Here is an 18,693-nt window from a genome sequence, read left to right on the forward strand (position 1 = left end):
CGAAACATACTAACTAATTTAATATAGGTAATACATAATATAAAACAACATACTATAGCTACTACGAAAAATACGCTTATCACTAAAGTATCGTCGTGCTTCCATGCTATATTCAACAAAACCAACTTGGTAGGGCCTTTAATTAGATATCGCAAATCACTTTGGCTGATTTTGTCTGCATATATATTATGTTTGAGGAATCCCTTTTTTTGTGAGACTGGATATAGGACATTTCTCAAGTATGAATTCACATTCATGGTATACCGTTGCTGTACAGGGATAATAATCTGTGCAATGTTATGGTACAGGCTACGTTAAATATGAAGTAAATGTGGAAGATATACACGGGTTATTCATTTCAAATTAATTTGATTGTTTTTTAATCGTTTACAATATTTAAAATAATTAAAGACATAAAGTTAGGGATTTCAAAAATAAATTCAGTTCTCACTGGCAGGGTGGGAAATAATAAAGTGCCATACAATAGCATTTCATTACAATGCTCATTACAGGCATTACAGGTTGCTCCGTTTGAGAAAACTCATACTCTCAATCTCAAACTTTGAGAAAACACTCATTCAGTTTCGACCAACCCTGTATTAGCTAAAATTAAACGTTTTGCTAGATTAATAATTTTTAACAATAATAGATTATATTAAAAATCACTTGAACATAAATTGATTTTCTGATGTCAAATCACTACAATTATACAGGGGGTGAATATTGCTATGAAATTTGAAAATAAAAACGTAATTATCTTTTAAACTACTTCGTATAACATCACAAAACCTGACATTTTAAGAAATAAAACATAGAGAAGAATCCAAAAATGTAAAAATATACAGTGTGTTCCATTAAACAAAAGATAATTTTGTTTCACCCTGTCAATATGGGTGGCGCTGTATATTTGGAAATGTATTTAAATTCTGATATTATCTATGCCCCAATCTCACCTAAATAAACTTTTTTCGTATCTCATATAACAAACGACTAATTGGACTTCCCACAACCTGTATACATACAAAATCTCCGCTAAAAATTTTTTCAAAGAAAATGTTATTGGTTTTTTTAAAATAACTCCGTTAAATTTTGAAATATGAGATTTATCCAAAAACCATTACAAAGCTAAGTAAAAGTTCTATAACACTGTATTAAACATAATTTTCTAAATCCTTTATTATTTTCTAAATACAAGGTGAAATGGCCCCGGTTACATGGTTCTCGCAGTAAAATTTAGGTTTAAATGTTTCTATCTCGGTTATTTTTTGTCGTAAAAAAATATTAAAAAAAGAAAAAGCTTAAATAAAGTTAAAACTAAAATTTTGTTGTCTACCATTTTTTAAGTATATCGAGTATTTTTGGAGTTATTGTCAAAAGAAAATTAAATTCACGAAAATTTTAAAAATTCTAATATTTTTTAATCGTATTTTTTTCTAAAATATGCATTCTAAACCGGTCAAAATTGTTGAAGTTATTACTCATGTTAAAATAAATAAAGTTTTAAATGGGTTGCTATAAATTTTAATTTTTGTGGAAATGACGTATGTTTATTTTTCATTCTTCCCTAAAAAATCTGAAAGGGTCCTCTTATTTCCAGCATAACTTGCTTAATTTTGATGCTATCGACTTCTTATATAGCTTTTTGATAGTTACCTTTAAGTACTTTATTAAAATGTTTAATATCTATATTTAACAAAGTGCATCGTTTTCCTGTTATTTAAGCTTGAATACTAAGATTTGAGTACTCGCGGAAAAAAAATATACATTCAATTGCATATAACTCACTTTGTATATGTAATAAAAGATTTTTCGAATAAGGAGCTTATTTATTTTTATATTATCTTCGATTTTGGTAATAACAACTTTTTTGAAGAAACTTATGGTTTTTGAGTTATTTATGAAAAACTGCTTTAAAACATGGATTTTTTTCAGGAAAAATCAAAACTTTTGATCTTTAATAACTCAAAAACTATTGATTTATTGAAATAACTTTATATAACAAATTTTACTTATAATTTGTCCCTCTATCGATTAGTGGTATTATTTTTAATAAAATAATTTTCACCCCCGAGAAGGGGTGGCATCCCGCCCCAGGGTAAAAGCGCAAGTTAGCACCATGTCACCTTTGTTTCTTGAGGTATCCTCTACATACTTACCAATTTTCATGAAAATCGATGGAGGTTCAACGAAATCGGGGGTGAAAACCTTCATTGACTCCACTATTGTAGTTTGTGCATTGTTGTATGTCTCCCTTGTTTTTGTAGACAGGTACTAATATACTGCTTCTCCATTCGTCTGGCATTTGTCCAACTTCCATAATTCTGTTAAATAGACCTGCTAGCCAACTTATTCCTGTCTCTCCCAATGCTCTCCATACTTCCCCATGAATATCATCTGGTCCTACTGTTTTTCCTTTCTTTATTTTTTGAAGCTCTTGAGCCACTTCCTCGTTTGTTATTCTGATAACGATTGCTGTTACTGTCTCCGTTAACTCGACAGGCTGTCTGTCAAATTCTTCATTTAATAAACTGTCAAAATACTTTCTCCATCTCTTTTTGACATCCTTTTCGTGAATTAGTATTTTATTATTTTCATCTCGGATACATCTAATCTGATTAAAATCTCTTGCTTTCTTTGCTCTCTGTTTGGCTATTTTATATATCTTTGCTTCGCCTTCCCTGGTATCAAGTTGATCATATAGGTTTGATCGTATAGTTTGAAAACTGAAGTGACAATCTACAAAATAATTGTAAATTCTTACATATAGAGCAGAATGTTGGCAAATGACAGCAAAAGGAAAGAAAAAAGTTGACACGGTTGAATGGACTACCTGAGAAAAGCTTTTCGTATATCAAAAGCAGAACGTATACCTAGTACTAAAATTAGAAGAAAAACAGATATAGTACATAAAACTTCGGAAAGAATAGAAGCTAGACAGTTAATATGGTATGGACAGTTAATATGGTATTCGGAAAGATAGAAAAAGATGACGGTTGAAATGAGATAAGCGGCAGAATTAAGCGGCCTTGGATTAATTTTCTTTGCGACGGTATACCCACAACTTTGACACTTGTTTGACGTTCTGTTCACTCTTGAAAATACAATGTACAACTGTCTATGACAATAAAAAAAAATAGTACACCCATACCTCGCTTTATGGCCTAGATACGTTCCACCAAAGATGGCCGCAAAGCGAAATTCCGTATAACGAATCAATTATTCTAATACAAATTCATAAAAATTTTATGGGATCGGTTCCAAATTTGTTAAATACGTTACATGGTTTGCCGTTAAAAATACATTTTATCTGTTTATTTTATTTAAATCAAAAATACATACAAAAAGAGCACATAATACACTGGTATATAAAATAATAATAGATTCCAAAAACCAAAAATAATCTACAAATTCCAAGCTTTCTTGTTGTATCTGCTTATAACGGGTAAATGATTTTTATTTAGTCCTGTAGTAGGCCTGGATTTTTGGACAAATTAGAAGTGGTTTTAGCTTAAAATCACCAGTGGCATTTGCACCAAGTAGCAAAGTTAATCGTTCTTTAGACCATAATTTATAATCAGGCTTTTTTTTTCGGATTTTTCGGTTTTTGAAATGTACGTGCGATCAGGCTTTTGCTTCCAACAAAGTCCTGTTTTGTCTAGGTTAAACACTTGTTCAAGTTTATCCTTTACCTTTTTCTATAATTTCCTTTAAAATGTTAAGATATTCCTTAGATGCGGCCTCATCTCATTTTATTTTCAAATTATGCATAAACAAGTGGAAATAGAAAAGAGTGTGCATCGAGAATGCGTTTGCTTGAGAATGACAACATGGGGCCGTTATAGCGAAACATTTTAGGCCGTAAATCGAAACCGTGCCGTAATTGAACAGGGCCGTTATAGCGAAATGCCGTATACAGAGCGGCCGTATAGCGAGGTATGGGTGTAGTTCAGATTTTTTTGCGTTAGGAGTTATCATCCCAGACAAACTGAGTTTCCGCTTGACGTGTCGTCCTAGCCTTTTATTAGATTAAATTGTAAAATTTCTATAGAAATAATAATATAATGTTTTTTATTAAAAGTTGATTTAGGACCGGTGCTCACCGGAGGGACCGCAGACGTTATGATACAATTAGCGTATCTTTGTAAAGACAATGAATTCGACTTTTTTATTTTTTTTATTTATTTAGTTATTGTTTATACATATGACCTGGCCTCTAGTGACTAATCCAGGTCGTTTTTTTCTGATGAGATTATAGATATTTTTTAATTTTTATATTTTTTACTAAATTACTAAATCTATTTTTACAATTTATTAATTAATTTGCCATAATCTATTAATTTTATGTTTTAAATTTCTTACAATTTTTAATTTTTTTGTTTAACTTATTTTTCAATTTCTCTTATATTTTTTGACCTTTAATAATTTATAATTTACTATATTTATTAATATATTTTACTAGCAGCCTCTACCCAGAACGTGAAGTGTAGCTCCTCATCCCTAAGCGGAACCAGCTAGTATTTTCTTTTTCTATAAATCTAAAAACTATAACAATTAAAATTAAAATTAAATTTAAAAAAATATAAATTTAACAAATTTAAATAAACAATATTCATTTGTTAAAATATTTTTGGTACCATCAACTCCCTTCTAAGTTATAAAAACAGTCCCTCTATTTTCAGAAGAGAGTTAGTAGTCTTTTTTTTTTAATTTAAATCAATTTAATTTATTTTTAATTATATATTCAATTCAAGGATTCTCCAGTGAACCTTAGGCCCATAGCTAGTGACCCTTTGAAATGTTTATATTTCATTTATATATACTAGGTATATATATATATATAAATTTAACTTTCATTTTCATTTTTATTTAGTTTTTAACACATTAAATTCAGTGTTTTTAATAATTATATTATTTATTGAATTATTATTTTCATTTATTTATTTTATATTGAAATATTATTATTATAATTGTAAATATCTATTTTTGAATTTATATTTTATTTTATTTATTTTAACTTTATCTTACTCAACTTCATCTAGGTTGGATTATTTGTTGTCTTTTTCTATTATTATAGATTTCTTGTTGTTTTTTAGATATTAGTCCTGTTAGATTGTTTAATATTCCAAAATATTCTTCATTTTGTAATATATCTCTTATTTCAATTCTTTCTAATCTTCTTCTCATTTCTCTATGTTCTTCATTTTCTATAGTATTTTCACAATGTAACACTATATGTTCTGGTGTACCTAGTTCTGCACATTCACAATATGCATCATCTTTTAAGTTAAATCTTTCCAAATATGTTGGGTACGGTCCATGTCCTGTTAAAAAGTGTACTAAACCTTGTTTTGGATTAAAATAATTTGGAATGTTTTCTAATATTGGTATAAAATTGTATAAACGTCTAGATTTTGTTGAATTTCCCCAGTCATTTTGTCTTTTTCTATTTATTATTTCTTTTAATTCTCTTTTATTTCTTATATCTAATCCTATTATTTGTATTATTTTTTCATATTTTTAGCCAATAACTACATGCTCTTTTTTGTGTTTCTAAATGCATTGGCATTACTCCAGTTAAAACTGTGAGTGCCTGTGTTGCAGTTGTTCCAAATGCTCCCGTCATTCTTACAAGAAATCCTCTCTGAGCTCTATTTAATTTTTCTGCATTTTTTTTATTTATTAATCTATGTGCCCATACACTTGAACCGTACCCTACAATTGATGCAAGTATTGTACTTAGGTATATTCTCATCTGTCTGAATGAAATTCTATATTCCTTCTGAGCTAGACTAGCAATGCTATGCATGATCTTTGTTGCCTTTTCAAAGACACAACTCATGTGTTTTTGTAAATAATTTTTGTTCGTCTATTATAATACCTAAATATTTTGTTTCCATTTTTCTTTTTATTGTTTTCTCTCTAATTTTTATAATTGGATCTCTTTCTAAATTTCCTTTTATTAAACTATATGTTGTTTTTGAATCTGATATTGTTAATTTTACTTTATTCATCCAATCATTTACTCTTATTAATACTTCATTTGATTTATTTTCTAATTCTCTTCTTGAGTTTGCATCTATGATCAACAACAAAACATCTGCATATGCTATGCTTCCAAGCACTTCAGGATCTATAGTCAATTGTTCCAACATTTCCTCTAGCATTACATCCCAGAATATAGGTCCACATACTGATCCTTGTGGACATCCTTTTGTGATATGTTTTGTCTTTTTTCCTGTTGGACAGCTTAGGCTTGCATATCGGTCTTGACAGTAGTTTCTCAGACTTCCGTACAGATTCTTTGGACATCTCATTCTTCGAAGTTTTTCAAAGAATGACGGCCACCAAAGATGGTCAAAAGCCCCAGACACGTCTATAAAGATCATTAAAACATACTTTTTCATGCTTTCATTTACTATTTCAAATACTTTATTTATTGCATCTTCTGTTGATCTACCTTTCCTAAAACCATACTGACCAGGATGTAATCCAATTTCTATTCTTATTTGATTTAATTTTTTACATAGTAATTTTTCTTGTAATTTTCCCATTGTATTTAATAAACATACCGGTCTATATAATTTCGGTAAGGCAGGATCTTTATCTAAATTCGAAAAATGAATTCGACTGTACTAAGTAACAACATTCACTCAACACATTCACCACACATTAAGGTACATATAGATATGCGCGCCGAACACTTCGCGCAGTGGCGCCGTGTGTGCGCTACGCGTTCGTGGCGGGTTCGTTAGATTAGCACGCGTTAGTACGTGTTTTCAAGTGACACACAAAGGTGCGCACACGATCCAACTTCTGTCGGCTCCAAGAACGCACGGCGTGCATATCTACACATACCTTTACACTTTCTGATTGCAAAATCAACTGTACCATGCCAATGACCATTAGTTGTCGAGGTATTTAAGCTAAATAAAAAAAAAAGAATGGTAATTCCGAAGTTTTATGATTTATACACGGTGTTTGGTAAAGAATGGGCCATAGCTTAACCTCAGATTCCTGAGGTTAAAATAAACCGATTTAAGCTAACTTACCTTACTACTAAAGTTGATAATAACCGAATTACAGGGTGTCAAAGTTAAATTTTTATTTTATTTATTCTTGAATATTTACTAACAGGCATGGGATAATAATACAAAGTTTGGTAAACGGGTTTTTTTTTGGGACGAGAAATCTAAATTCGCCACTAAAAATTATGTGTTACTCAGAGGGCGCCACATACACCTTTCAGCGCTCATTTAATAGGTTCAATTTTTTTTATTACCCACTCCACATACTTTTTGAATCAAAACTTGTATGCTACTGATATTTTTACTTAAAAAGGTACACTATATTCATCTCACTAAACTTAACCGTTTTCGAGATAAATGCATTTTAAATCTGCGAAGCATTATAATTTTTTGCATAATATCATTGTAGTTACACCCGAAAAATAACTTAAAACCATAAAAATTTACAAAAATGTACCGCAAATTTCTTCAAATGGAATTTGCGATGCAATTACATAAATATAAGAACTATCAAAATTATTATGGTTTCAAGTTCATTTTTCGGGTCTAACTACAATGATATTACGCAAAAATTATGTTGTATCGCAGATTTAAAATGCGTTTATCTCAAAAAAAAATTGAGTTTAGCGAGATGAATGCAGTATACCTTTTTTAAGTAAAAATATTGAGAAAATAAAAATTTTGATTAAAAAAGTATGTACAGTGAGGGATAAAAAAATTTAACGCATTAAATAAGCGCTGAAAGACGTATGTGGCGCCCTCTGGGTAATACATCATTTTTGGTGGCGAATTTAGATTTCTCATCCCAAAAAACCACCGTTTATTAAATTTCGTGTTGTTATCCCATGCCTGTCAGGAAATATTCAAGAATAAATAAAATAAAAATTTAACTTTGACACCCTCTATTTCGGTTATTATCAACTTTCGTACTAAGGTAAATTAGCTTAAATCGACCTATTTTAAGCTCAGAAATCTAAGGTTAAGCTATGGCCCATTCTTTACCAAACACCCTTTATAGGTATTAAAATAATGTCTCCTTATTGTTCTTAAATATCTGACAGCTTTTATTTCAAAAATCGCCAGCAATTTATAGTATTATCTCGATTGGCTTTGGCGTCTTTTGTAAATATTTGAGTTATCAACTGTAGGTAATTCCTCCCTGCTTACCTACTAGTCCAGGGCTCATCTGTTTTGAGATGGACGTTGAGAGGTGACTCAAATTTTTTTGCAGAAATTGCTTAAAAATAACTCAAATAATAATATTTGAGTTATCGTCCCACTCAAAATGGTCCGGAACATTGTTTAAATAATCAAAATGTCAAAATATGAAGGAAAAATTCGATTTTTTTATTGGTTTTTTGAATATAACTTTAAAACTGTTCATTTCTGAGAAAAGTTGTACTAACATAAAAGTTGCGTAATTAAATTTCCTACAATATAGAATTGGTTAAAAATGTAAAAAATAGTCACCCTTGTTGCAAAATAGCAATACTTGCGAAAAAACCATACAAAAACAAGTATTCGCATTTTACGTTTTTCAACCATTTATGCTACACTTAGGACCTTCATATTTTACCCAGAAAAACTTTATGATATAGTAAAACATCACTGGAAATTTCATTAAGATCGGTTTAATAGATTTTGCAAAATAAATTTTGCAATCCAGCTTTCGCAAAAAAAATTCATTTTTTAAAAATGTTGCAGGACTGAAAATAAAGCAGATAGTAAGTTGAATTTTTTTTGCTTATAGAAGTGTACTGTACCTTTCATTTGCAATTTGCAAAATTAAAATCGGATAATTACCACGGCGTCAGGAAATCTTTTAAATAAACATTAATTTTTGGTGCTACGCGCAGGACAGCGGTGCTTGATTCACACAAGTTGATTTCCACCAAAATTTCTTCTAATCTTTATCTAATATATTATTTTCTTATTCTATATTTCGTTTTATTTTAATATTTTAATTCCACAAAAATCAAACTAATTTTATTATTGTTTGTGAAATATTGTTTAAACAATTGCATATGTTTAAAAATAATAAACTTTTATTCTCTAAGTTAAAATATATGAACAAAGAAAGTTTTTGCTAAAAAAAGTGTTATTTCAAAGTATAGAGTATGTAAAAGACTAAGTTTTTCAACCTAATAAAAATATTTGTAAATTAAATATTTTTAAAAGATTTTTAATTGAAAAACTTTATTGGCCCATTTCCTGGTGACAACCTCCAAGGCTTCTACAATATGCAAGCCAAATGAATGCTGCAGTGAAGACTAAAGGGAAGGAATTCTACACTATGCAATTCACAACCCCCGTCTGCAGCGTGGTAAAGTTCCAACGGAACATGGACCTAGTTACTCTATAGGAGTAATACTAATATAAAAATAAAAATGTATACCATTTTTATTCATTCAGTTGCGGTGCGAAACCAAAACTGTCTTAATTTTTACTCAGATCAGAGAGTGCAGCCAGCACTCTTATCGACGATTTGCTTTATTTTCAGTCCTGTAACAATTTAAAAAAACGGATTTTTTTTGTGAAAGCTGGATTGCAAAATTTATTTTGCAAAATCTATTAAACCGATCCTAATGAAATTTACAGTATTGTTTAACTATATCATACAGTTTTTCTGGGTGAAATATGAAGGTCCTAGGTGTAGCATAAATTGTTAAAAAAACGTAAAATGCGAATACTTGTTTTTGTATAGTTTTTTTGCAATTATTGCTTTTTTGCAACAAGGGTGAATAATTTTTAAATTTTTAACTAATTCTATATTGTAAGAAATTTAATTGTGCAACTTTTATGTCAGTACAACTTTTCTCGGAAATGAACACTTTTAAATAGTGTAGGAAACAAAGGTTGAACCTTACAAAATGGACACAAGTCCGGTTTTATTTTTTTTCTGGTATATCAAGGGGTGCTTATTATAAGACTAACTTTTCCTGAAAAAATTTCGCCCCGGAACCTCCCTTTTCACCCCTTTAAAGGGGGTAATTTGTGGTTTTTGCGGAACGTAGCCCTTCCTGTAACTTTTACAAAAAATTTCTTTTATAGAAATATGAAGAGGACTATATTTTCTACGATTTATTTCCGACATCATCTCTCTATCATCCACCGTTTAGCAGGGGTGGCGCCCTAAAGTTGGCAAGTTTTTAAAAAAGATGTTTTTAAAAAATATATATTTTTCCCTAACTGTAAAGGAAATTAAGAAGAAATCCTGCGGCAATTATTCACAAATAATTGACTGATTTTTTGGTATAGGTTTCACTTAAGGGTAATTGCCCTTTTTTTAATTACAGGGTGTTACATTTTAAAAAACCTCTTTTTAGACCATCTGAACCGTTTATGCTAGAGTAAAAAGGCTTTCAGCGATTACCCATGTACTGGTGCTATTTACAAATTTGTATAATGCACCCCCATTTTTTTCCCGGAACCACCCAAAAAAAAAGAAGAATTAATAAATAAATTGATTTTCTTGGAATCCTTCACACACAATGCCCTTTATTAATATGCTTCATATATCATTTTCTGCACGTTATTATTACCCATGCATGGACACCAAAAGAAATTTCCTAGTGCAACCCCTGTAGCAAAAAAAAATAAATAAAATGGGGGGTTGAAATTTTTTTTTTTTGTTTTTTGCTTTTTGATCCATATAGGCATATGCTTCATCAATAGTGCTTTTCAAAAATATATATGGTTATTGCAACATCTCTGCGAAAACCACCCGTATCCTTGAAAATATACTGCAGAAACTACCCCTATCCCTTGGCGAGCATGTTTTTACGATTTTCTCATTACCTATGTATTATTTTTAAACAAAACTTATACAAGGTTAAAAACCACTATTTACTCTAAAAATTATGTCGTATTCATTTTTTCGTATAAGCAACCGTTACGGCACAGAGGCGCCGTAAACCTCATATATGCTTTGGCGGGCTCCCGTTTTTGTTTTTTTTTTCGTCATCTGTTCGTTTTATTGATAAAGTACTTATGCAAAATAAAACAACACAGTGTAACCTACAAATTATGACTTATGCACATTTTACATTCTTTGCTCCCCAAAGCCACAGTGGTGGCCCAAAATAAATTTTTGCAAATTTTCGCCACCTACATGAATTTTATTGCATTAATGCTACCTTAACAGCACAATATTTACCCTTACGTGGTCGCTACGCAGTGGTGGATCCAGGGAGGGGTGATGGGGGTGATCACCTCCCCACTCTCAAACCAAGTGATATTATATTCAAAGATTATAAAAATGTTCATTTATTTTTATAGAAATTTAACCAATTGGCACCCCCCTCTTAACGATGCTGGATCCGCCACTGTCGCTAAAGCATAAAAAGTAGGTAATTCTTATAAAAATAATATGAATATAATATTATTTCTGTAAAAATAAATGAATATTTTTATAATCCTCATATATAATATCACTTGGTTTGAGAGGGGTGGGGGTGATCGCCCCCATCACCACTCCCTGGATCCGCCACTGCTTAGCCACCACTTAGGGGTGAATATTGTGCTATTAAGATAGCATTACCGCAATAAAATGCGTGTAGGTGGCGAAAATATGAAAAAATTTATTTTGGGCCACCACTGTAGCTTTGGGGAGCAAAGAATGTAAAATGTGCATAGGTCATGATTTGTAGATTACACTGTGTTGTTTTATTTTACATAAGTACTTTATCAATAAAACAAACAGATGACGAAAAAATAAACAAAAACTGGAGCCCGTCAAAGCATATATGAGGTTTACGGCGCCACTGTGCCGTAACGGTTGCTTAAACGAAAAAAATGAATAGGACCTAATTTTTAGAGTAAATAGTGGTCTTTAACCTTGTATAAGTTTTGTTTAAAAAAAATTAATAGGTAATGAGAAAATCGTAAAAACATGCTGGATAAGGTATAGGGGTAGTTTCTGCAGTATATTTTCAAGGATAGGGGTGGTTTGAGCAGGGATGTTGCAATAACCATATATATTTTTGAAAAGCACTATTGATGAAGCATATGCCCATATGGATCAAAAAGCAAAAAACAAAAAAAAATTTAAACCCCCCATTTTATTTATTGTTTTTGGCTACAGGGGTTGCACTAGGAAATCGCTTTTAGTGTCCATGCATGGGTAATAATAACTTGCACAAAATGATATATGAAGCATATTAATGAAGGGCATTGTGTGTGAAGGATTCCAAGAAAATCACTTTATTTATTAATTCTTCTTTTTTTTGGGTGGTTCCGGGGAAAAAATGGGGGTGCATTATACAAATTTGTAAATAACACCAGTACATGGGTAATCGCTGAAAGTCTTTTTACTCTAGCATAAACGGTTCAGATGGTATAAAAAGGGGTTTTTTAAAATGTAACACCCTGTAATTAAAAAAAGGGCAATTACCCTTAAGTGAAACCTATACCAAAAAATCAATCATCTATTTGTGAATAATTTCCGCAGCATTTCTTTTTAATTTCCGTTACAGTTAGGGAAAAATATATATTTTTTAAAAACATCTTTTTTAAAAACTTGTCAACTTTGGGGCGCCACCCTTGCTAAACAGGTGGATGATAGAGAGATGCTGTCGGAAATAAATCGTAGAAAATATAGTCCTCTTCATATTTCTATAAAAAAATTTTTTTGTAAAAGTTACAGGAAGGGCTACGTTCTGCAAAAACCATAAATTACCCCCTTTAAAGGGGTGAAAAGGGGGGTTCCGGGGCGAAATTTTTTCAGAAAAAGTTAGTCTTATAATAAGCACCCCTTGATATGCCAGAAAAAAAAAACCGGACTTGTGTCCATTTTGCAAGGTTCAACCTCTGTTTCCTACACTAAAAGTTATAATCAAGAAACGAAGAAAGAAATCGAATTTTTCCTTCATTTTTTGACATTTTGATTATTGAAACAATGTTCCGGACCTTTTTGAGAGGGAGGATAACTCAAATATTATTATTTGAGTTATCTTCAAGCAATTTCTGCAAAAAAATTTGAGTCACCTCTCAACGTCCAAATGTACTAATATTTTTACAGATCCGCCCTGGTCTATACATGAAAGTGAATTCTACAGACTTGCTTCTTAACAAAAGCTCTAATAAAGGTTTACATACGGTATGCGGCAAAAGAAACAGTACCGAAATGCGTATGCCTCAAACGTGTATGATGTGTTATGCGTTGAAACGTAGTAAGTGGATTCCGAACGTCGTTATTAACGCGTGTGAATGTCGTGGTAATGTTAAGTGGGTGATCGACGTGCGAGCCATAATACCGCGGTTTTAAGAACGACGGTTTTACTCGCGGCTCGTTGGTGCTGATCGACTAGCGAGCAAAACAGTCGTGTCAACCGTCCACAGCCAACATGTCGTAACTTTGTTACTGTAGAAAGCTCGCAATGATTGAATTTTTTTCTTGACATCGGGCTCTAATTGAGTTGGGTTCATGTTTTTTACGATTAAGAGTTTAACATATGCGGTAAGTCGAATTGTTTTGCTCTGGCGATGTACATTTCCATTTTCCATAAACAAGAACAGTCTCGTAAGCAATATATAAATTCTAATAAAAAGTCTTGGCTGAAAGTTCGCATATCCATGATTAAAAACTGGTCTTTTCACTTCAACGGTCGCCGAAAACTGCCGGCTTGGCTTGCCAGCCGTGATACACGCGCAGTTTTGAACGATGAGCCAAGTAAAAAATAAAACAAACTGACGAGCCGCGAGCCAGGCTTGTCGGTAAATAAAACCGCCGTATTGCAATGATACACTGGCGAGCTTTTAGGGCCTAAAGGGCCTTTAGGCGCTTCAATATGGTTCTGTTTCCCAGAAAAAAATTTTTATCGTGGAATGCTATTTTCGGTCATACGGAAAATTTCACGAAAACGATTCAAGCTTAAAATCAACCATAGTTTCAGCAGGACGGGGCAACCTGTCACACGGCCAGTGACTCTCTTAGGATACTGCGCGATCATTTTGAGAGATCGACACTCACCAGAACTAACGCCACCTGATGTGTATATATGGGGAATGCTGATGGAAGCAGACTGATCCACCGTCTGACATTCCGGAGTTTTTCATTAAATATGCCAGAGGGTATCTTTTTTTGTCGGGAATGTCGTCGTGAATAATGTTTGCAAGGTTAATATCATGTGTACTAAATACAGTGAGGACATTTGCGTTGGAATAAATTCATTATCGCTAGAATGAGCGATTTTGAAGAAAAATCCTGAAAAAGGTCGATTATTTTTATTTTTAAATTATGACTTTTTGGCATATATATATCATACTAGTGACGTCATCCATCTGAGCGTGACGATGTAATCGGTGATTTTTTAAATGAGAGTAGGGGTTATGTGACAGCTCATTTGAAAGGTTATTTCATTCACTATTCAGTAGTATAAACATTAACATAATTATTGTACAGCGTTTACAAAAAAAAAATTATTAAATTAATTTACATAAAAAGAAAAATATAAGCAAATTATTTAATTCAAAATACATTTTACTGCTGTAAGAAAAATAGGTAATAATGTTTACTTCACAAATAAACATTGCTTTTCGCTTAAGGATATGGGTACATAATTCGCAAATATTTTACGGCTATCCCTACTTTTTCTGTCTTTACACGGCAAATTACATGTAGTAAAATTCACACTGGTATGGATGTGTAAAAATTACTATAATGTCATTCTACTTGAAAATGTCATCATTAACTTAAAGCGATGGTTTTTGAATGTTCTTGAATAACTGTTATTTGAAAAATTGCAAATTATTAATTCAGTTAATAAATGTAATAATTTTTTCACTAACTCGTTGTCCTAGGTGAGCGACGGAAAACGACGCGACGCGATGCGATGCGTTGCGATGCGATGCGACCAGTAATTCACGCGACGTGTGGCTTATCTAGCGTCGCATCGCGTCGCTTTCCATCACTCAAACCAGGACAAACGTGACGATGTCAATTATTCATTCCTATTCTTAAGTGTGGGGAAGTATACGGCAGTGTTACTAGAAAATTCATATTTTAAATACTTAGCTAAAAAATTCCATAAACGAAAAAGAAAGACAACAAATGTCATATATTTAGAATGAGTAAATTTGGAGAGTTTAATCATTTATATCCGAAATTAATGAAATAATCCACGTTGGTTTAAAGAGTATTGTGGCTTATTCACTTTCGATTATATCATTGCAGCTGTTAAACTCAGTATTAATAACTGAGCTATCAATAGCTATCAATAAGTAATTTTCAAAAACCAAATTCTATTGAGGAGAGGCTGTTACTGACTTTAAGGTATGTTAATGAAAAAACACTGGTACTATATAGTTATTATTAGTTTTTATTTATTTAATAAACTATTGCGTAGCATAATTTGAATTGAAAAAAGCAATGGGGCGTCACACTCTGTCGTGTCTCGTCGCGAACAAATGAAGTTCGCACTTCGTCGCGTCTTGTCGTAGACTGATTAACCCGAAAACGTAGGCCATACACAAATACAACCATTACTTGATATTTTCGCATCGCGTCGCGTCGTGTCGCGTTGTCGCGTTTGTCGTTCACCTAGGACAACGGGTGACTATGTATTCAGTGATTGTAATAATTTATATGTACAACCAAAACTAATACTCAATCGAGAAAAGAGGAAAAGTGATAAAGTAATTTTTTAATAATATATTGTTACTATGGAACGCTTATAATTTTGAACATCTTCAACAACAAAATACTTGGATCACAGAATATATTATCCTGATGTATTCTCTGCTTGGATCTTTCACAAATAATACACAATAAATAACTTTTAGTCTTAAATCAATTATTTATCAAATACACTATATATCAATAGTATTTAATCAACAACTCAAAATATTCCCGATGCCATGTCAAATATTTAAAATTGTCACTGATTGTCACTCTCTAACTGACAATATGCTGACAATATTCTATTCGACTGAGTGCGTTGTAAGACAAAGATAGATTTGGAAAATATTACCACGGACATTGTGTTCATTTTTTTCGAATCCTGAAAAAACCAATACATATTTTTGAAAAATTTAAACGCAGAATGAAAGACTAAATTATTACCGAGGGCCGAAAGTCCCTTAGAATAAATAAAAAGTTTATTTTGAATCAGATATTTAAAATTAAAAATCACACTAATTTTTTTTTAGTTTTTTATCCCTGTAACTTATTAAAATAAACATTATAGAAGTTCTCAGGGACTTTCAGCCCTCGCTAATAACGTAATCTTTCATTCTGCGTTTAAATTTTTCAAAAATACTTATTAGTTTTCTCAGGATTCGAAAAAAATGAATCCCCACTTGAATAGGATTGCAGCCGAAAATACGTACCCATCCTCTTAAATTCAATGTTTAAACTGCTACGAAACAGGTAGGTGGCAGTTTTAACATTGAATTTAACCAGAAAACAATGTTTATTTGTCAAATAAACATTTCTTACTGTTTCCTGGCAGTACTCAAATGTATTTTGAAATCAATGAATTACATACATTCCTCGTTTTGTCTCAATTAATTTAATTAAAAAAAATGTTGGACACCCTCTATAAATAACTAGGTTAACGTTTATGTTATTAAATAGATAATTAAATAACCTTTCAATAGAGCTATCATACGACCCCTACTCTCATCTAAAAAAATTATCGATTACGTCATCACGCCCAAGGGGATGACGTCACTAGTATAATATATACGCCAAAAAGTCATAATTTAAAAATAAAAATTAAAATCGATCTATCTCAGGATTTCTTTCCAAATTCGCCCCTTATCGAGATAATCAATTTATTTCAACTCAAACGTCCCACAGTATATAAAAAATTAAAAACATTTCAATATTCATTTCAGTACTACATATTTATTTTGCCGCATACTGTATGTATACAATAAAACAATCTTCTTAAAAAATACTTCGTTTTAGGTAAACATTTAGGAAAATCAGTTTGTGGTATGGAAGATCTAGAAAAATACCAATGTTATCCAGCCTTCGTAAGACTTCCACCATGCCCACCATGCGGACCCTGCGCTCCTTGTGGACCATCCCCACCATGTGGTCCATGCGCTCCTTGTGGACCATGCCCACCTTGTGGCCCATGCGCACCTTGTGGTCCATGTGCACCTTGTGGCCCTTGTGCACCTTGCTGTCCACCTTGCTCACCTTGTCCGCCATGCCCACCACCCCAGGTTCCATTAGTTGCAGCTGCTCCACCTCCACCTTGCTGTCCACCACCGTGTCCACCTCCTGTACCTGTTGGAAAAGTCTGCCCAGTTTCACCAGCTGTTCCGATTCCAGCCTGCCCTCCACCAGCACCTTGCGCACCTTTTGCTCCATGTATACCACCATTTGCTTGTCCATCCGGACCCTGCGCACCTTGTGGCCCATGTGCACCTTGTGGCCCATGCGCACCTTGTGGTCCATGCGCACCATTTGCTTGTCCGTCTCCGTGTCTACCGTGTCCGTGTTAAGTTGTAAGTTCACCGTGTCCATAAAATGGAAATTGGTATCTATCTGTAAAATTGTTTTCAAGAGTCCTTGTTATTATATTGAATAAAAATGGTTTTAAATCAATGGACAACATTTATTTATTATAGAGCTTGTCAGGACCCCCGTAAGAACTACTGGCGCCTGTGTGCAAAAAAGGATTTTGGCACCCCTTAAGGCATTTTGATAATGTTTTTTTATTTATTTTTTTTGAAGGTAGGTAGGTAGGTGCTTTAAATAAAGCAAAATAGGTACAAATAACACCATAGCAAACCTTAATTGAATAAGGTTTAAGGGGCTTAATTGAATAGATTCTGCTGGACCATCTTGTCACACTTAGAGGGTTTAAACTTAACCCAAAAACATTTTTTCTTACCCCACCCACAACATCCCACCTTTTTGTGATGACGAACCCAGAGTACCGCAATTTTCAAATTTTGTCCATTTAGACGGGACTATATCGTGGCCCCCGTTAGCGAAATTATTCCGATTTGATTTTTTGCACAAACTTACTCAAAAAGAGGTCCCTTATAACAAAGCCACAGGGTGCCAGGCGGTCCTGTGGCCGAAAAATTGTTTAAACAATTTTTTTAAACAAATTCAAAAAAAAATTTTTTATTTCGAACAACTTTTAGGCCTGGATCTCGCATACCAAAAAAATTGATTAATAGCAAGCTGAAAATTTGTTAATAGCTTAACGGTCGGACAAATTTTGATGTAAGGGAACACTGGAACAGGGGATGTTTTAATTGTGGAACAGGTTAAAAATTTGGAACGTCAGACTATGAAAACGTCCCATGTATTTTGTCGGAGAGAGCTTCCAATTGATTTGTTGCCCTTTCATTAAACTCTCATGCAAAAATCAGACTGCTATTTCACTAACATAATTCCTGTCATTTAACATGTTCCACGTGTCGGACTTATTAAAATGCCCAGTTGGTGATAAATACCAGTCTGATTTTTTGCATGAGAATTTAATGAATGGGTAACAAATCAATTGGAAGTTCTGTCCGACAAAATACATGTGACATTTTCGTAGTCTGACGCTTCAAATTTTTAACCTGTTCCACATTTTAAACGTTATCTGCTCCAGCGTTCCCATACATCAAAGTTTATCCGACTAGACACCGTTAAACCATTATCAAATTTTTAGCTTTAATCAACTTTTTTTGGTACGCAGAATCCAGGTCTATTGGG

At 32.5% G+C, this 18,693-nt stretch overlaps 1 protein-coding gene across 1 annotated transcript in view; it reads left to right on the forward strand.

Annotated features, from left to right (window-relative positions):
• Positions 1–17,583, forward strand: part of LOC114333907 (keratin-associated protein 16-1-like) — a 38,241-nt gene extending 20,658 nt beyond the window's left edge. Inside the window, exon 3 of the mRNA XM_050659421.1 lies at positions 16,936–17,583. Within this exon, the coding sequence (XP_050515378.1) occupies positions 16,936–17,480 (545 nt within the window). The 3' untranslated portion in view covers positions 17,481–17,583. The remainder of the gene's footprint in view (positions 1–16,935) is intronic.
• Positions 17,584–18,693: the final 1,110 nt, after the last annotated feature.

The sequence above is a fragment of the Diabrotica virgifera genome, chromosome 8 (genome assembly GCF_917563875.1).
Source record: "Diabrotica virgifera virgifera chromosome 8, PGI_DIABVI_V3a".
In the NCBI taxonomy this organism is placed as follows: domain Eukaryota; kingdom Metazoa; phylum Arthropoda; class Insecta; order Coleoptera; family Chrysomelidae; genus Diabrotica; species Diabrotica virgifera.